At 44.5% G+C, this 21,346-nt stretch overlaps 1 protein-coding gene across 3 annotated transcripts in view; it reads right to left on the bottom strand.

Moving 5' to 3' along the window:
• The window catches only part of LOC106573315 (protein BANP), a 71,977-nt gene that overhangs the window by 7,798 nt on the left and 42,833 nt on the right, over positions 1–21,346 (bottom strand). For all 3 annotated transcript variants that reach the window (XM_014148266.2, XM_014148264.2, XM_014148265.2), the window contains one exon: positions 6,766–6,909. In XM_014148266.2, the coding sequence (XP_014003741.1) occupies positions 6,766–6,909 (144 nt within the window). The remainder of the gene's footprint in view (positions 1–6,765; positions 6,910–21,346) is intronic.

Below are 21,346 nucleotides of genomic sequence, written 5' to 3' on the forward strand. Positions count from 1 at the left end.
ATTTTTCTCCGGTAAAGACAATAACGATTCTCCGTATTAAATGTTATAGTTTATTTGCGTATTAGGGTACCTATTGTTTGATTATAAATGTTGATTGACTTGTTTGGATAAGTTTATTGGTAACGTTTGGAATTCATTTTGTATGCATTTTGAAGGAGGGAAACCGAGTGGATAATTGACTGAAGCGCGGCAGCTAAACTGAGTTTTTATGGATATAAAGAAGGACATTATCGAACAAAAGGACCATTTGTAATGTAACTGGGACCTTTTGGAGTGCCAACAGAAGATCTTCAAAGGTAAGGCATATATTATATCACTATTTCTGACTTTCGTGTCGCAACTTCCTGGTTGAAAATGATTTGTTATGCATTTGTGTGCTGGGCGCTGTCCTCAGATAATCGCATGGTTTGCTTTCGCCGTAAAGCCTTTTTGAAATCTGACACAGGGGCTGGATTAACAACAAGTTAAGCTTTATTTGGATGTATTGCACTTGTGATTTCATGAAAGTTTAATATTTATATTAATTTAATTTGAATTTGGCGCTCTGCAATTTCACCGGAAATTGTCGAAATGGGACGGTAGCGTCCCACTAATCCACAAGAAGTTAAGGTCTGGGGAGTTTCCTGGCCATGGACCCAAAATATCGATGTTTTGTTCCCCGAGCCACTTAGTTATCAATTTTGCCTTATGGCAAGGTGCTCCATCATGCTGGAAAAGGCATTGTTCATCACCAAACTGTTCCTGGATGGTTGGGAGAAGTTGCTCTCGGTGGATGTGTTGGTACCATTATTTATTCATGGCTGTGTTCTTAGGCAAAATTGTGAGTGAGCCCACTCCCTTGGCTGAGAAGCAACCCCACACATGAATGGTCTCAGGATGCTTTACTGTTGGCATGACACAGGACTGATCTTAGCGCTCACCTTGTCTTCTCCAGACTATATTTTTTCCAGATGCCCCAAACAATCGGAAAGGGGATTCATCAGAGAAAATGACATTACCCCAGTAGTCCAATCCCTGTACCTTTTGCAGAATATCAGTCTGTCCCTGATGTTTTTCCTGGACAGAAGTGTCTTCTTTGCTGCCCTTCTTGACACCAGGCCATCCTCCAAAAGTCTTTGCCTCACTGTGCGTGCAGATGCACTCACACCTGCCTGCTGCCATTCCTAAGCAAGCTCTGTACTGACGTATTATCTGTACTTCGTATTATCTGTACTTCGACGTTCGTCTGACGTGGCAGGGCTTGCAAACTATTACAGACTACAAAGGGAAGCACAGCTGCGAGCTGCCCAGTGACACAAGCCTACCAGAAGCTAAATCACTTCTATGCTCGCATCAAGGCAAGCAACACTGAGGCATACATGAGAGCATCAGCTGTTCTGGACGACTGTGTGATCACGCTCTCCGTAGCCGACGTGAGTAAGACCTTTAAGCAGGTCAAAATTCACAAGGCTGTGCGGCCAGATGGATTACCAGGACGTGTGCTCCGTGCACGTGCTGACCAACTGGCAGGTGTCTTCACTGACATTTTCAACATGCCCCTGATTGAGTATGTAATACCAACATGTTTCAAGCAGACCACCATAGTCCCTGTGCCCAAGAACACGAATGCAAACTGCCTAAATGACTACAGACCCGTAGCACTCACGTCCGTAGCCATGAAGTGCTTTGAAAGGCTGGTAATGGCCCACATCAACACCATTATCCCAGAAACCCTAGACCCACTACAATTTGCATAGCGCCCAAACAGATCCACAGATGATGCAATCTCTATTGCACACCACACTGCCCTTTCCCACCTGGACAAAAGGAACACCTACGTGAGAATGCTATTTGTTGACTACAGCTCAGCGTTCAACACCATAGTACCCTCAAAGCTCATCACTAAGCTAAGGATCCTGGGACTAAACACCTCCCTCTGCAACTGGATCCTGGACTTCCTGATGAGCCGCCCCCAGGTGGTGAGGGTAGGTAGCAACACATCTGCCACGCTGATCCTCAACACTGGAGCCCCTCAGGGGTGCGTGCTCAGTCCCCTCCTGTACTCCCTGTTCACCCACAACTGCATGGCCAGGCACGACTCCAACACCATCATTAAGTTTGCAGACGACACAACAGTGGTAGGCCTGATCACCAACAATGATGAGACATCCTATTTGAGAGGTCAGAGACCTGGCCGGGTGGTGCCAGAATAACAACCTATCCCTCAACATAACCAAGACTAAGGAGATGATTGTGGACTACAGGAAAAGGAGGACCGAGCACGCTCTGTAGTGGAGCAGGTTGAGAGCTTCAAGTTCCTTGGTGTCCACATCACCAACAAACTAGAATGGTCCAAACACACCAAGACAGTCGTGAAGAGGGCACGACAAAGCCTATTCCCTCTCAGTAAACTAAAAAGCTTTGTCATCGGTCCTCAGATCCTCAAAAGGTTCTACAGCTGCAACATCGAGAGCATCCTGACTGGTTGCATTACTGCCTGGTACGGCAATTGCTCGGCCTCCGACCGCAAGGCACTACAGAGGGTAGTGCGTACGGCCTAGTACATCACTGGGGCTAAGCTGCCTGCCATCCAGGACCTCTACACCAGGCGGTGTCAGAGGAAGGCCCTAAAAATTGTCAAAGACCCCAGCCACCCCAATCATAGACTGTTCTCTCTACTACCGCATGGCATGCGGTACCGGAGAGCCAAGTCTAGGACAAAAAGGCTTCTTCTCAACAGTTTTTACCCCCAAGCCATAAGACTCCTGAACAGGTAATCAAATGGCTACCCGGACTATTTGCATTGTGTGCCTCGCTACTGTATATAGCCTCGCTGCTGTTATTTTTCACTGTCTTTTTACTGTTGTTTTTATTTCTTTACTTACCTATTGTTCACCTAATACCTTTTTTTTTTAAATTGCACTGTTGGTTAGAGCCTATAAGTAAGAATTTCACCTGTTGTATTCGGCGCACGTGACAAATAAACTTAGATTTGATTTGAAGCTAGCTGTCCTCTGGCTACACCATGGTGCTACCCTACAGCATGCTGTTGTGGCTACTGTAGACCTTAATTGCAAAATAGTGTGTTTTAATCAATTATTTGGTGATATGAGATTATATTTAGCATAGTTTTATATGAAATTCACTGAGGATGGTCCTCCCCTTCCTCCTCTGAGAAGCCTCCACTGCTCCCCAAGTAACAGCCATGAAATCAGCCCTGCAACAGAAAGCTCACAGCTTAAACTATGTGACCACCTAGCTACAGCATCCAACCAAACACATCTAATACTAAATTGTACCACCTCCCAAGCATATCCCAGGAACGTATCCATTAAAGCACACCATAGGAAACCATTTAAACATGTTTTTCAACAGAAAAATAAAACAAGAGGTTGTTATTGAGCAAGTCCTGGTAGTCCCTCCCTGTTTCAGTCAGCTTTCTTCCATTTGGTGCCTAATGAATATGACCCATGTGTCAATCTAAAAAACTCTTTCTATTCATCTCTGCAATTGTTTTTCATCTGGTTATAACAGGCATCTCTGGCACGGTATGAGGACCCCGCCCAGGACCAGACCATGTTAGGGTGTAATAGAGCCAGCTTTAGACCTGACCAGTGTCTGAACCATCACAAGGCTAAATGTAAAAAAACATAGCATAATCTGTCACGAGGCCAAACAGGCCTTCCTGTTCGGAAATATCTTATTTGAATCTAGCTTGTGTACTTTATTTGATCTAGCTTGTGTAATGGAAACTATTAAATAAAGAGGGAGAAAAAATATAAAAGATAAATAAATAAAAAGCTGAAGTAATTTTTCAAGAACTTAGTTATAAATGATACCATATGTTCGGGAAAACAGTTCGGCACATTTCAGGGAGGGGAAAATGTATTGACCTTTCCCTGACCTTAGAACTGGAAAGGGCGGCAACCCAACGGTCAGTATTGGCCTTGAGCGTACATCTCCTCACAAGCCCACTGTGATTGATTTGCTTAATGTTTAAAAGGTCCACTCCAACATTTACAGCCGTTTTGATATGAATTTGAATGTTAGCCTACATTTCTCAAACCCCAATCCCTCAGCTTTATAGCAAACACGGTGGAATTTTGGTGGCCACCGTTTTGTTGAATTTCAAAATAAGGAGTGGGCCTCTAAAACTTTGTTAAATGACATTGGAGTAGTCTCTCCTTGACTAGCCTAACAGAACAGAATGTAGTGGCTGTTCAACAGTTGTATTCTCTCCCCTGCCTGGTCCATATGCCCTTGGTTAACCCAAGAGGCTTAATTTCATCTCTTGGGAACAGGAAATTGGAGATTGATCAGGGCCCGGTCAACTTTGTTGATTTCTGTCAAGCTGTCTGTGTACAATCAACCATTAGAACAAATAAATCCCATTCACAAAAGTGTACACAAACAACGGTCTGATTGCTGAGAGAGGGGAGAGTAGAGAGAGGTGAAATGGAACCCAGACCGCAGCTAAACACAATGTATGGGGTGGCAATCATGTATGTAAGTGAGGGAGAGAAATTCATTAACTTAGGATGTCTATGCTTCCAAGAGGGGAATGGGGGACGGGTGGAACAAACTACAGAACCGACAAAGAGAGACACCAGGAATGACAGAGGATGCCATGCCTCATTCAGCTAGTCGCCCCAAAAAAGTGATAGGTGGTGGGCAGGATATTCTCTGTGTATGCATAGGTATACAATCACACCAGTCCAAATGAACAAGGAGACTCAAATTACTCCAACTCCGAGCAGGACTGGCATTTCTACAAACAGCCAAACAAATCACTTTTAAAAGAGCCAAGCTTTTTTTGGGTCCTCTTTTTATAATGTCACGCAGGGACGAATTGGCGATGGGACGAATCAGAGATATCCATATAAAACTTGACTTTTGGGGAAGTGAGCAAACCAAGCATTACGGAGGACAAGTGGCATTCAACATGGTTTTCGAAAAAAAACAAGAGGGAAAAACTAAGCGAAGGTCTCGTTCTTTTGTTGTGTTTCTGGCCTTGCCAAGTTGACCACATAAAAGGAGGGACTGCTGTGGGTGCCTGTGCACCCTTACTGCTTTCAACACATGGCTCCCATTCTCTGAACTCAACCATCAAGGGATTCAAAGCTAATCTAGTAATTATTACTTTCCTCTTTCTGAAGCTGCATCTGTGCATTTTACATTGTTAAATTAAAACACCAACTCTAGGACTTAAAGGAGAAGGGCATTCGCTTTGAATGAAAGCATGACAATAGCGAGAAAAGCAGAGTGTTGAGTACCTGCAAGAAGTTTGGTGAAATTGCTAATTATTACACTGGCATTTTGATTTCAACATGTCACTAATTATAAGGAGAAAGCGCATTGCACCACATAGTTTTACTGGAATATTGCACAAGATGGTGAGTCATTTAAAGGGGGTGTGAGAGACTGAATGTCTGTGTGAGCTCTTAACACTCAGGTATATTTAAAGCACAACCCTCTATACTCCTCCCCCACATCACCTACCCCCAATGTCCCTAACATCTGAACCAGCTTTAACACCCCTACACACAACACCCATTCAACCACCTACTCTAACCTCCCCTAACATCATCTGCAAATACCTACTTCATCCATATCCTCTCCATCCATTTCCCCCTCACCTCCACAATACCTTACACTAATCCACCCCCCTCCAGAGGCCTGTGATGTCACCATCATGATTAGGCTAGAGTTTACTACAGTGTCTGGAAATAAATATTGATAATGGAAAGAAGTGGAGGGCGCTCAATCAACGCGAGTCGAGGTGCAACCAAAACATTTGATCATCATTGAAAAGGCGCAATGATGCGGCTTTTCCTTTTCAATGAATATTGATAACCCATTTATTTGTCTCTGCCTGCAAATCGTCCCGCTCCTAGAAGGTAGGCTATAGGCTATGCAAAACGTAAAAGAAAGTGCATGTATCCGCTCCCATCATTGTTGCTGCTTCAAGTTAAGTAGCCTACCTCTCCTAGTTGGGTTTGCGAGATCAGCTGCGCGTGTGGTTTCTATTAAATAGAGTAGGCTATATGCAAGGAAATGAAGGAAATGTACTTCCTAAATATTATTAAGCTATAGTTTAAGCCCACCACATTGTCTGGAAATAAATATTGATCACTCATATTTGTCTCTGCCTCCAAGCGTTCTGCTCCTATTAAGGTAGGCTATTACGCAACACATAGCTCAAGAGAAAGTGCAAGTGTCCGTTCTCGAGCCAACTCTGTCTCTCTTTCAAACTAAGTTTAGGCTATTCGCTGACGAAGCCCAGTAATACTGATAGCCTAATATAAATAAATGGGCCACATGAGAAACTCTGGTAATTTAACCTATTTCTTGGGTTATTTTTTGCACATTTCGATATTGCCTACTGAATGCAAAATAGCTGGGACCATGGCTGCCAAGTGATCTGCATCACATACACCTAAAATAACATTTGTGGGACTGCGGTTGGGTTTGGGACCAGTTCCTGCGGGAGCAGGTAGGAATCCGACAAAAAGCCAGCGGGACCGGGCGGTTACAGTATGAAAAGCTGAGGCAGCGTGATGAGGAAATCAGTCCCGCACCGACCTCTAATGTACCTTTGCAGTCTACTTTACTGGATGTGCATAAATGTAAAAGGTGTACCTCAGGAGTTTGAGCAACAGGAAGTTGGAACCGATGCTAAGATGCAAAAGAGAAGGTCAGAAATGCTGCTGTCAGGCCCACCGGACTCAATGGCCAGTTCATCCAAGGACATCTGTCTGTCTCTGTGTGTTTGCGTGCGTTCCTCACCTGTACAGTAGCGGTGTGCTCGTTGACAGAGGCCAGTTGGACGTACTGCACCTGGATGTCACTGGCCTGTAGGGGGGAGCCCTCCACTGTTGTGGCACCTCCGTCAGCTGACGCCACTGCTATCAGCTGGGCCCCACGCAGCACCTGACCAGGGGGAGGAGAGGTAGGGAGGGAGAGGGAGGGAGAACGTGAGAGAAAGAGGGGAGATGGGATAGAATGTGAGGGAGAGAAAAAGTACGAGAAAAAGAGGGAGGTTAGAGGGGAGCGAAAGGGGAGAGATTAATATAAAATGTAATTGAAAAAAAATTGAGGAATTCTTTTTCACAATTAATTTGCTTAAATTAATCACAAAACTATTGTTAATATAATTGCAATAACAATTTTGCCTGTGGTGAGTGCTTGTGCAAGGGTCAATCAATGTGTCTGTGTGTCAAACTTCAACACACGACCCCCAGAAGAGGTCTGCTTAGCATCACCCAAAATGACACCCTATTCCTTACATAGTGCACTGATTTTGACCAGGGCTCATAGGGCTCTGGTCAGAAGTAGTGCACTATATAGAGAATAGGGTGCCATTTCAGATGCAGCCACTGTTAGCTTCTTCTGCCAGCTAGCTAATGCTCTGAATCAAGAGTTTACTGCCAGGACCTGGTCTGCTCTGTAACTAACTGGCTGGCTACACTTCCCTGAAGAGAGGCCAATTAAAACAAACAGCAGAAAGACATTTATGCTCCGATGTGTGTTTACATTATTTTATTAGTCACAACTATCAGGGTGTAACAAGCCCAGACTAGTGCCGGCGCGCACACACACACAGAGAGACGTAGAGACACTGGTAACAGTGACTAGAAGGAGAGAATGCTCCTTCTTCAGGGAAAATCTAGCAAACAAGTCTCGGAGGATGCAGGGGACCAATAGGGAACGCTAAAGACAGAGATCAGCCAATAAGAGCCCTACCACTTGAAAAAGTGTTTTGTTTCCCATGCACAGCCGCCATGGAGAGAGAGAGAGAGAGAGAGAGAGAGAGAGAGAGAGAGAGAGAGAGAGAAAAGGAGAGAGGGAGGGAAAGATAAAACAGAGAGAAGAGGAGAGAGGGAGAGAGGGAGGGAAAGATAAAACAGAGAGAAGAGGAGAGAGGGGAAACCCTGTTGTGTTGAAATACAGCCAAGCTGTGCCAGAGTTTGTCTTTTAACACACTCAATAATAATAGAGCATGATGTTCTGGTGTTCAGCATGATGAACTGGTGTTCTTCCATGCCGTCCCTGGGAGGGGTGCGTCACTTGAGTGGGTTGAGTCACTAACGTGGTCTTCCTGTCTGGGTTGGTGCCCCCCCTTGGGCTGTGCCGTGGCGGAGATCTTTGTGGGCTATACTCGGCCTTGTCCCGGGATGGTATGTTGGTGGTTGGAGATATCCCTCCAGTGGTGTGGAGGCTGTGCTTTGGCAAAGTGGGTGGGGTTATATCCTACCTGTTTGGCCCTGTCCGGGGGTTTCATCGGATGGGGCCACAGTGTCTCCTGACCCCTCCTGTCTCAGCCCCAGTATTTATGCTGCAGTAGTTTATGTGTCGGGGGGCTAGGTTCAGTCTGTCACATCTGGAGTATTTCTCGTCTTTTCCGGTGTCCTGTGTGAATTTAAATATGATCTCTCTAATTCTCTCTTTTTCTTTCTTTCTTTCTCTCACTCGGAGGACCTGAGCCCTAGGACCATGCCTCAGGACTACCTGGCTTGATGACTCCTTGCTGTCCCCAGTTCACCTGGCCGTGCTGCTGCTCCAGTTCCAACTGTTCTGCCTGCAGCTATGGAACCCTGACCTGTTCACCGGACGTGCTACCTGTCCCAGACCTGTTGTCCCAGACCTGCTGGAACCCTGACCTATTCACCGGACGTGCTACCTGTCCCAGACCTGCTGTTTTCAACTCTCTAGAGACAGCAGGAGCGGTAGTGATACTCTCAAAGATCGGCTATGAAAAAGTCAACTGACACTTACTCTTGTGTTATTGACTTGTCGCACCCACGACTACTAATATGATTATTATTATTTGAGAATGCTGGTCATTTATGAACATTTGAACATCTAGGCCATGTGCTGTTATAATCTCCTTCCGGCACAGCCAGAAGAGGACTGGCCACCCCTCATAGCCTGGTTCCTCTCTAGGTTTCTTCCTAGGTTTTGGCCTTTCTAGGGAGTTTTTCCTAGCCACCGTGCTTCTACACCTGCATTGCTTGCTATTTGGGGTTTTAGGCTGGGTTTCTGTACAGCACTTTGTGATATCAGCTGATGTAAGAAGGGCTATATAAATACATTTGATTTGATTTGATGATGGGGCAGCAGAAACATGGTGTGGGGTATTCCTGTAGATTTACATTCACACACACACTATAGGAAACCGGGGCTATAGGTTTAGAGTTATGACGTCTAGACCTAATTGGATAACATACAGTAGGCCAACTGTAATAAGTTGTTGAATGTGCAAACAGACATGCAAAGCTAACATACCATCACATCTGACCCAGCAAGACTGATGGAGGGAAATATTAAGTGAGCTGTGTGTGTTTGATACTATACTTGTGAGGACCAGAAATCCTCACAAGAATAGTAAACCAAGGAGAATTCGAACAAGTGAGGACATTTGGCCGGTCCTAAAATGGAAAAAAAACATTTAAAAGCGTAGGGGTTAGGTTTAGGGTTAGAATTAGGAGTTAAGGTTAAGGCAAATAGGATTTTGAATGGGAATCAACTGTTGGTCCCCAAAAAGTCCTCACAGGTAGCTGTGTGTGTAAATAAAACCATGGCTCTCGCTTGCATCTAATACTCTACACTACAACATGGTCTGTCTCTCTCTACCTCTTGCATGATGTGAAGCTTCTCTGGTATTTGATGCCGTCTGCAGCTCTAACCCAGTCTGACTTACTCCCATGTTATGTTTGTTAGGGATACACATATTCGACCCTAGTCATTTACATACAGTAGAGCAGCTGGGTGCAGGCCTAACAGACATACCCAATTTGGGGATGAATCAGAATCTGCAGAAAAAAACTAAGCCTTAAAAACCCCAATTACAGACGCTGTATGTGACCCACTTGCCCTACCAACCCTCCCCTTCCACCCCCAACCAAACCCCGGCCTTCACTTTGAAGTTGCTGAACTCTGGGGGGGGGGGCTGTGTCAGGCTCCAGGAGATTTAGACAGATTTTTTTACTTCACCACAATGTCTGATGCAGCCAGAACACACCATTCCCAGCCAGCCTGATGGGAACTATTAGATGAAAAGGCCTACGCTAGCCAGATCAGTGCCACAAAATTAGACAGACATACTGAACTAAAGACCGGCTGATTTGGGGTGACTGTAGCCTTGAGAGACGGGCCAGTAATCAGAGAGTTGCCGGTTCAAATCCCAGGGCTGACAGAGGAATCCGGCAGGAGTGAGCCAGCAGCTGGAGGGTTGCTGTGTCTAATATCCTATGTCCTACCTACTACCATTTTGCCTTTGAGCAAGGCACTTAACTCCCCAAATCTGCTCTAGGGGCACTGCTCTGTGGTATTGTAATATACACGCACAGACTGACAGGGTGTGTGTGATTCAAATCAAATGTTATTGGTCACATACACATGTTTAGCAGATGTTATTGCAGGTGTAGCGAAATGCTTGACAAAGGGTCCGTACACACACTGACCACTTACAGAGGGTCATAGCCTTGGTCTGAGAGTGGTCTTGCTGAGAGTCATCTGAGTGAACATACACAAACTGAAGGCTGCAGATTGTAGTCTGAGTGATTGTGTATACACTAACTGACCACAGCGAAACAGACTGACCAAGGGCCATTACAGACAGATGAATCGATTGTAAACATTCTGTTATATGCATCTGCGGTACATCAAAAGTTCAAGTCAGCTCCGCATAAAAAGACAGACGGCTGTGAAATAAATACAGATAGGCCATCAGTCATACGAACCCTGTAGAAAGACACTAGGCTTAATCTGTTTGTTAGGGATACACACATTCGACCCTAGTCATTTACATACAGGTGAAGCAGGAATGTCATGACAGTATGCTAGGAATGTAGTTGATACTAAATGAAAATGCTTAAGCTGGTATATGGGGGGGTGATAGGTGAAAATGAGAAAGCAGGTAATTCTGTGAGGTAATGAAAGACTGACAGGTAGATGTGGTGGGTAATGACCAAAAATAGTTGAGCTGGTGTGTGGAGGGTATTAGGTGAAAAGGAACATGGTAATAGACGAAGAGGAAATAAATGATAACTTACAACATGATGAATGAATTCAACAAGGCAGGTAAGTAAGGAACTATAGTAGGTATTGGGTGAAAATGGTGGAGCTGGTATGCGGTAGGGAGTAACAGTGTAGGTAAACATGGCAGGGCAGGTACTTAATAATTACCAAATAATTATTAATTGATTCTGACCTTGTTAGGTAAAGCGAAATTCCAAGTGTGTTAGGTGTAGCATTTGAGTGTCTACTAGTATATTTACAGTGCCATCGGAAAGTATTAAGACCCCTTCCCTTTTTGTTACATTACAGCCTTATTCTAAAATGGATTAAACAAAAAAAAATCCTCAATCTACACCCAATAATGAGAAAGCAAAGACATGTTGTTAGACATTTTTGCAAATGTATATATATTTTTAATCAGAAATATATTATTTACAAGTATACAGATCCTTTCCTTTGAGATGCAAAATTGAGCTCAGGTGCATCCTATTTCCATTGAGCCACTGATCATCCTTGAGATGATTTGGAAAGGCACACACCAGACTATACAAGGTCCCACAGTTGACAGTGCATGTCAAAGCAAAAACGAAGCCATGAGGTCGAAGGAAATGTCCGTAGAGCTCCGAGACAGGATTGTCGAGGCACAGCATTGAAGATCCCCAAGAACAGTGGCCTCCATCATTCTTAAACGGAAGAAGTTTGGAACCACCAAGACTCTTCCTAGAGCTGGCCGCCCAGCCAAACTGAGAAATCAGGGAGGGAGGTGACCAAGAACCCAATGGTCACTCTGAGAGAGCTCCAGAGTTCCTCTGTGGAGATGGAATAATCTTCCACAAGGATAACCATCTCTGCAGCACTCCACCAATCAGGCCTTTATGGTAGAGTGGCCAGACGGAAGCTACTCCTCAGTAAAAGGCACATGACAGCACGATTGGAGTTTGCCAAAAGGCACCTTAAGGACTCTCTGACCATGAGAAACAAGATTCTCTGGTCTGATGAAACCAAGACTGAACCATTTTGACTGAATGCCAAGCGTCACGTCTGGAGAAAACCTGGCACCATCCCTACGCTGAAGTATGGTGGTGGCAGCATCATGCTGTGGGGATGTTTTTCAGTGACTGGGAGACTAGTCAGGCTTGAAGAAAAATGAACAGAGCAAAGTACAGAGAGATCGTTGATGAAAATCTGCTCCAGAGCGTTCAGAACCTCAGACTTGGAAGGTGCACCTTCGCCCAACGGGAAAACAACCCTTGAGTGTCCCAGTTAGAGCCTGGACTTGAACCCGATTGAACATTTCTGGAGAGACCTGAAAAAAACTGCAGCAATGCTCCCTATCCAACCTGACAGAGCTTGAGAGGATCTGCAGAGAATGGTAGAAACTCCCCAAATACAGGTGTGCATAGCTTGTAGCGTCATACCCAAGACTCGAGACTGTAATCGTTGCCAAATGTGCTTCAACAAAGTACTGAGTAAAGGGTCTGAATACCTATGTAAATGTGATTTCATTTTTTTATTTGTAGTAATATAATACAAAGCAAAAATCTGTTTTTGCTTTGTATTATATGTAGATTGATGAGGGGATTAAAAAAAAAAAAATCTATTTTAGCATAAGGCTAAACGTAACAAAAGGTGAAAAAGTCAAGAGATCTGAATGCTTTCCGAATGCACTGTAAGTGTGCAATCAAGGAGGACGGGGGATTCAAGGGTTGACTAACTCTTGGATTATAGGTTGGGACTTCAATCCTTTATGAGAGCATTCTCAGCTGTGAGGATCTGAGTACACAGAGAGCAGAGGGGTTTATAGTTCTGGAACGTTGTGTGAGATCTCTACAGCGAATACAGGAAGTCTCCCAGGGACCACTTCCTGTCCCACTACTTGGTTTGCAAAAAGAGCTCATCTCTTTCCCAATTTGACATTCCCTGATTCCTCAAATCCGGTCTCCTCACCTTCTCCTCAGAACACATTGTAGGAAAAGGTCAGGATGTCACGACTTCCGCCGAAGTCGGTTCCTCTCCTTGTTCGGGTGGCGTTCGGGATCGACGTCACCGGTCTTCTAGCCATCGCCAATCTACCTTTCATGTTCCATTTGTTTTGTCTTGTTTTCCCACACACCTGGTTTACATCCCCTCATTACTTGACGTGTATATAACCCTCTGTTCCCCCCATGTCTGTGTGTGGAATTGTTTGTTGTAAAGTGTAAGTGCGCTTCAGACTGGTTTGCGACGGGTTATTTCAACCCATATTTTGTTGTTCTGGGTGCCGTTGGTTTTGCCTCATTAAACTGCTCCGGTTATTACCCAGTTCTGCTCTCCTGCGCCTGACTTCCCTGCAGCCAGTTACGCACCTCTTACACAGGAGGGGAGGGACTGTGTTCTGATCAAAAACACTCAAACTGTAGTATGAAATTATGGGTCTGACATTCAGGAAACACATCAACCACATTAACCCAAACACATGATAGAGATCTGTTAGCGATACGGCATAAACTACACACCATCTCACACTTGGAGAGTCAGACACACGCAGCCCCCCGGGGGGGACAATCCATTCAGTGCCATATTCTGACTTTTACACAGGCACGCAACACTTGCACTGCTTCCAATAGCCTAATTTGTGCTTTAGACCCAAGTTCGCACGCATTACGTAAGTCAAAATCACATCCACTTGCAGTGAGTTGTCAGAAAATAAAAACACACAATAGAAAGAAAAATCTAACTTGGCGAGAGAAACCACATAAATGAGAATAGGACCTGGTAGTTCGGCTGCTCTTAAGTGCATTAGTAACTGTTGTCCTCCAGCTTGTGTTATTGGGGCCCCTAAATAGTATTTCTTATTGTCTATCCACACCGGTAACATACTAGCGTGGCCCAATGAGTGTGTGTGTGTGTGTGTGTGTGTGTGTGTGTGTGTGTGTGTGTGTGTGTGTGTGTGTGTGTGTGTGTGTGTGTAGAAGGGAGGATTAGATGGCTGCATCAGAACAGCCCACGCTGTCTCCATGCCAAAAGAGAGCTGGAGGAGAAAATACAACGAACAAACAAGTCGGCTTAAATTCACTTCAGCAGAGTTTGCTAGTTGCGATGACCTTCTGAAAAGAACAGAAAAGTGGATAAATCTATCTTTTTTTGTTCTTTATGCCATAATGCTTTCAACAGTAATGGAGACAGGATACTGAAGAAATACAGTGTCGGGCGCAAGAAGGCAGAGAACCAAACAACAAATGCGTCTTAATGCAAAAAACAGCCAGAGAGGGCCAGATTGAAACACAATAACCAACTGTGCAAACAAGGACCTTTTTCCCAGCCCAACCTCTTTTTTGTTGTCCCAATTCAAACTGCACTTTTGGTTGCACATGATTCTGGTTTAGATTGAATAATGAAAAGATACAGGGCAATAAGACAGTTGTTAGAAAACAAAAGAAAGCATATTTGTTTTGTTAACTTGTACACAACCCTTCGATCTTCAACGGTTAAAGTTTGACTGTGCAATTGATCTGAAATAATGAATTATGTTGTAACCCAGGTCTCTGGCACTGGGTAGTGTGTGTGTGCACATTTATCTAAGTGCATGAATGCATGTTTTGTCAAAGAGCTCTGTTTCACTGCAACCCACAAACACACAAAGACCTACAAGCACACACAAACACTTTTATGAGGCACCGCTCAAATAAATCAGAGGCACCACTCCAATCTGTTTTCTATCAGTCCCAATAGAATCACTCATATCCTCTCAGATCTAACGTGTAAAAAGAAAAGAATAGAAAAAATAAACGTTTGGAGTTTGAGAGGTTGGAACTTCCTCCCTGCTTTATAGCCCGTCAACAACATCTGCAGCAGCTCTCCTGAGCCAGTCAGGACAGATGTGGGGGGGCATCAGGACACAGAGGGAGCAGCTGGAGTTGATGCTCCGAGTCCCCTTTCCTACTCAATCCTTCCAAAAGTCTGTCAGTCTACTGTATCCCTCTATAGAATACGATGTTCAGATGTAAACCCAACACTCAGTCACACTGAAGATCCTCTATTAGTTAAGCCTAGCCCTGGAGCGTCAGTTGAAAAATACCCTCTCCAAGTCAACTATCCCCACTAAATAACTTTCTCAACACAGATCTACAGTCGGATATTAATTTGACCAGTTATCATCACAGGAGTAAAATAATCCCGCAGTAGGAGGATTTGATTATAAAAAAAAGAGTTCATTAATTTTGATAGGCTAAAAATAGGTTACAGTTTAGGTGTACCCTATGGCTGTATTTCGGATACACTTGTACGTCGTAGTGAAGACCAATATCTATCTTGTGTTAAGCTATATAAAATGATGGTTGTTGATGTGTATGGCTGGCCTTCAGATACATTTTTGTACATTTGAATGTTGCAGTAGTAGAGTAGGACCTAGAGTAGTAGGACCTTTCTTCTGTTTGCTGCTTTAGCATTTGAGCGAGCAAGAAAGAGAACTGAGGGTTTTCAGTGAATTTATGCAAATCACAAGGCTCATTGGAATTTCTCAGGAAAATCTCAGCGACATCAGAGTGATCAAAATAAGATTGTACAGATGTGCTGTCTCCACAGCTGGAAAGAGAGCACCCTGAAATCCACCTGTCATCATCTCCTCAACTAATATTTTGCTTTGCTTATGAGTGGAATGCCTACCGGAGTGAATCAGTTCAAGTCATAGAACTAAGGCCAGGAGTTTTTCCTAACCACATGACCTGACCAGGAAAAACATGTAGATAACTACAAGTGTTTATTTATTTTTATCGTCAGGTGGCAAGGGAAAAACTCCTGGCACTATCATGTAACCACCATCTTAATATTCGAGAGAGGAGGCGGCAAGGAGTTAGGATGTGAGGAGTTGCAGAAATACAAATGAAAATAAAGCCCTAACCTTTCTAAATCTGTCCTAAAGGCACTTACTCTCACTCTCTCTGCTGCATATACTGTTTCTCCTCCACCCACTCGATAACACCATTCCTAAACACAGGCTTGACACCTCCATTAACACTAACCCTGCTTTATATTATTTTCTTTCTCTCCTCCAACTCCCATGCCTTTCAGTAGACTACAGTTTCAGTCAAGGCTAGTGTGGTTTTGACTAAACCAGATCGGTTTGAATTCTGATCCAGGACCAGTATAATCAAAGGCCTTCGGTCGGCCTCTGCGATGACTGAAATAACTTCTGTAATTTAGCAGGGCCTTTTTCTTTTAACGAGACAGGCCCCCAGTGTACTATATACACTCATGTCTGTTCTCTGGCTCAAAAATCTAGCTTGGCCTAGCTGATTGACAAATGCATTTTTACGAGGGCCTTTAAAATAATTATTTACAATGATCACTTTATCATGATTGTAATTAGCATGTTTGTTTAGATGGACGTGATATATATGCCGTAAAACTAAAAAAAATCGTTCTGACCTCCCGGCAACCTCTGGCAAACCCGCTCTGAGGGAGCGGCCGCACCCTCGCCTCCGTGCTTTTCACATGCCGCCCACATGGCGCACGATACAACTGTCTTACATGAAAGAACATCTCTGGCTTATTTACAGACGTAAATAAAAGCCTCTTTATCCTGATATAGAGGCATCATTCAGTGTTTTTACTGCTGTTTATACGAGCAGTCTTCATCAGAAAAAGAAAACAAAAGATGGACCCTTTTAAAGGGATCCTCTTCATCATCTTTGCTTGCTTGTGTCATCAAAGCGGGATGGGATGGAACATGTGTGTTTATTGGCTGTGTATTCTTAAAGGGATAGCACATCCAAAATAGATTTTGGGGTCAAATTCCTATTTGGCCTACACACACAACCTTGAGTTGTGTCTGTAGGCCAGTAGTGACCATATTCACAATAAACTGTTGTTAACTTTTGTCACAGCCAGGGGTTAGCATGATTAGCATCATCTAAAAAAAATGCATGTAATTCATGCTACCGATGTTAGCAAAGCTGCCTTCCAAGTCGAAACGTCCTCAAAAACAATTCAAACTAAGTTTGTTCGTTTTTTTATTTGCATGCTCTGAAATAGTCACTGGAACTTTGTTACGCAAAACTGGAACTATTTCCTTATGTATTCTCACAGCCACATCAGTCTGTTTGCTGTAACATGGACAATAAAGTTGTATTGTGTGCTTCCTTTTCTGTTGGGCACTCAGACGCAGATTGATTACCAGCTGCAAAACTCACCGGTGGCTTGATGGAACTATCAGAGCATTGGAATATTCAGATATTACTGCAACAAATAACATTCTCGCAGGAAAGAAAAGATGGACAGGTTCGTCTCAGGTATCGACACTTGTTACAGCTTGCAATGCAGCTTTGTTAACATCATTTGGGGGGGAAGATGCTAATCATGCTACCTCCTGGTTGTGGCAAAAGTAAACAACAGATTATTGTGGATGCCGTCACTACTCGCCTACAGACAACTTCAAGGAAGAGGAATGTTACCAAAATGTGTCAAATTTTCCCTTAGTCATGCATTGATGTAAATGAGACACTAGGGAAAATGTGACTATGGGGCCTTTCACACCTAATTGGTTTGTAGCGTTTTTTCAGAACTCTGGTGCGTTTACCCCCTAAGTTCTCTTCCTTTGGACTGGTGTGAACACTATCCACACTCGCGCACTAAACAACGCACCGTGGTTTGCTCAAAAAGGGTGATCTTGGTCCGATTCAGCGGCAGGTGAGAATGCAGTCCAGACCAAACACAGGAAAATAACCAGTCGTGCAGTATTACTAGTTGTTTGACTGCAAGCATTTGATAAAATGCATGCAGCATCATAACTTGATATCTCAGACATTCTGTGAGTAGCAGTGGATTGATGAGTGTATCCGATGCAGATTAGGGGAGACAGGGGCTATAGGCTACTGAATATAACCTATTCAAGTTGAAGTTAGAGCGGCTATTGCGAATTCCTCCCGCATGTTGTTGGAAGACAAAAGCGAAAGTAATATGAAGATTTGGACACAAGTGATGCGTCATGATAATCATAGATGGATTTAAGATTAACATTTGTGTCCAATTAACAAATTACTTGCATGGATAAGTGGTTTTGTTTAGGAATTGTAGTGGTTTGACAATGTAAAAGCAAAATGGGCCAAATAAAAAAAATACAAAGTAACAAATCAACTCTGATTCAAACTATAGCTCAAAACTATGTGTGAAAACACACTAGGTAGTAGTTATGATTAACCCCTAAATGGGGAATAGGGTGTAATTTGAGACACTAAGCCCTGCATCTTCATGGGGTGGCTGTGGGCTAGAACCCAGCAGGAGTCTGGAGGTTGGATGTGGTGGTGGTGGTGCTCCAGGCACAGTGAAGTTGCTACCAGAGAAATCTGGTTCTTGTTAACACACTACCAGGGACATCAAGTACTTCTCGGCCAGTACAAACACACACACACACGGATGACTCTCCCCACATAGACTTGCACTGAAAAACACATACATAAACATCAAACAATGATATATGCACCAACACTTACACAGCAAAGCAAAGACCAACTAGACAGACATTTTGGCATGCGATCTGTGACCTCCATCTATGATCTTGGAGATCTACAGAATGATCTGTGATCTGAGGGAAAGCCCCTTATCTTCCTCCCATAGGTCTATATGAGATAGCGCAGGCTCCCTAAAAACAGTTCCTTTGAAATGGGATCCTCTGTAATAGAACCAGCTTTAAATCCTACACTGCTAACATGCATGTTTTATGTCCCATGTTTAATGTATCTCTGTAAGTATATCACTCGGTTTCCAATTATCCAATTCCCTCTTCCCCCCTCCCCTCCATGGACATTATTTACGGGTGGAGCCATTTACTCCATCTTCAACTGTCTCTCTCCCCCCTCGGTCTCCCCCCTCTCAGTCTCCCCCCTCTCTTTCCCTCCTGCATTGTGGATCCCAAAATGCTCAACAAGCTCTCCCATGATATTATCAACAACATTCTTGGACAGGGAGAAATAGGACGATTAAATAGAAATTCGGGCTGTGGTCCAGTGGTTCGATCCAGAGTGTCTTATGTTCTAAGTCTGTGTGCTTAACCCTGTGGACCTCCTCAACATCTGCTCTGTGTCAAACATTAGTAACATTAGAGACATGGTGACTGAAGGTCCACACCTAGGCCTAATTTGTAGCAAACTCACTGCAGCCGTCTGTGAGAGGAACTGATGTCAACCTGCTATTAGAAACACACACACACCCCCAACAAACAAGCACAAACTCCTACACACGTGCTTGTGATCTCTAAAAGTGCACACGCACACACACACACACACACAACTGCCAAATAGCAATCACTAGTTTGAGTGCAGCCATCTCCTGGTGCTTTTCTTGTGTTTTCTGGGCCATGAGCTAAGTTCAGTCGAGCCAGAGTCCAGCGCAGAGCCCCAGAGGGAAGCAACAGATTAGAATTCAGAGGGAGCTGAGTTCCAAACAGCCCTGCTACGATATGGTGCTGCTTCCCCCGTATCTCATCTCCCTCTACCTGTCCCATCCTCCTGCTCTTAATCTGAACCACCATTTCTCCCTCTCTCTCCCCTGCCAGCTTCCTCTTGTCCCCCCCCCCATCCACTTATCGCTCCCGCTTTCCCCTTCCCCATCTCTCTCTCCCTTTGGTGTACAGTATACAGCCCCTGACAGACAGATGGGCCTGGGGAAGTGAGAGGGGATTGGGGTTCTGGACAGACTCCAGGACACACTGAGCCGTCCGGCCAGGATCACTGATCCCTGACCCGGTTCCCACTGCTGATCCACAACAGCAGAACCTCAGGATGTTCCAGGTGTTACGCAACATCTGCCTGACAGGAGGAGGCCTGGTCCGAGGCTCTACCGGAGGTTGCATGGGGGGAGTGTTCTGGTACAGCCTCAGTGAATGACACAGACTTGGAAGAAGGAGCCAGTAAATTTAGAGGATGATGTCTATGGTTATCTCCAGGAGTGAGATGTGGTTCAGCTCCTGGTGGTGTGAGGTAAGGGTGTCTAGTGTGTGTGTGATAGAGCCCTCTCTCTCACACACACATTCAGTGTCCATTAGGGTATGGTTAGATGGTTAGATGGTTATGGTTAGAACAGAGCAGAGAGGACAGAGAGGACAGAGTATTTCTTTATGGTTTCACAGGCCAGCCTGCTCTTCCAGCATCATGAATAAGTTATCGGACTGCTTGGATCCATCATCCAGCCCTGCCAGGACCTCAACAGCCAAAGACTGTCAATGAGGGATGGATGATGGATCCAAGCAGTCCGACACATTCGAGCGCACAAACCTACAGGCATGCAGGCGCGCACACACACAAACACACAAACACACACACACACACACAGGGTAAGTGATATACCATACTGCAGAACTCTTAGCAGGCAGGAAATGTCCAGAAACTATGGCAGTCACAGTAAAGTGGAGAGGATGGAGAGGGTAAGATGGGGGCCAGTCTCTGTCTGTCTTGTTTTGGCCAAAACCCTCTCTCTTAGTTTTCCCCTCTAAACCCAGAGCAGACTGTAGACCCTCACCCATTAACAAGACCTGTGATAGGGAGTCACAATCCCCAGTATGTTACACAGCACTGCAATGACTCAGGCCTATACTACAACTCTTGTGTCTGGACCATGAATACACGCCCCTTACACAAGCCACAATCCGCCAAACGACCACTGTGGATCCCACCGCCACAGAAACATCAGTCACCGCATGAAACATAGCATCCCCACCGAACCTCAGAGGGCAGCAGTCAGCAGCTGTGTGGAGAGGAAGTGAGAGGTGCGGAGGGAAGCACCCAGCTTCTGCCTGACAGGGCCAGTCTATGTATAGCAGAAGAAGAGGGATGGAGAAAGGGAGGGATGAGCGGCCCAGATAAGAGAGCAGAGGAGGGAGGGTGGAGATGTGGAAGTCTTCCAGCAGTGTGCTATAAGTTACACTAACATAGCCTGAGTGAGCAGTATCCCACTGCACTGGAGGAACAATGACATCACAGAGACTAAGTGTAGCTGTAGCCTGCCAACTCAGAAACAGGCCTTGTAGATTGTAGCAGATTCATTCACAGGCCCAAATGGATATGCTGCAAATGGACAACCACATTTCTCTATGGTCTTTTGACAATCTTTGCTGTGACCTCACCATGTTCGAGCATTACCAGCGCCCAATGAACAGAACACAATCCGGAATGCAATCAAGTAATCAAGTTATTTGGATAAATCTGACTTCACTTATAGGTGTCTTAACTTAAACTGTCCATACACACCATTCACATGCATATATTCTGTTATGTCTTAATTTCTTGTTATTTTTTTAACTTTTAGATTATGTGTGTATCAGTGGTAGTCAGTGCCGTTTAAGATGAGGGAGGACAATATTTTTTTTAATGAACAT

The sequence above is a fragment of the Salmo salar genome, chromosome ssa16 (genome assembly GCF_905237065.1).
Source record: "Salmo salar chromosome ssa16, Ssal_v3.1, whole genome shotgun sequence".
Taxonomy (NCBI): Eukaryota; Metazoa; Chordata; class Actinopteri; order Salmoniformes; family Salmonidae; genus Salmo; species Salmo salar.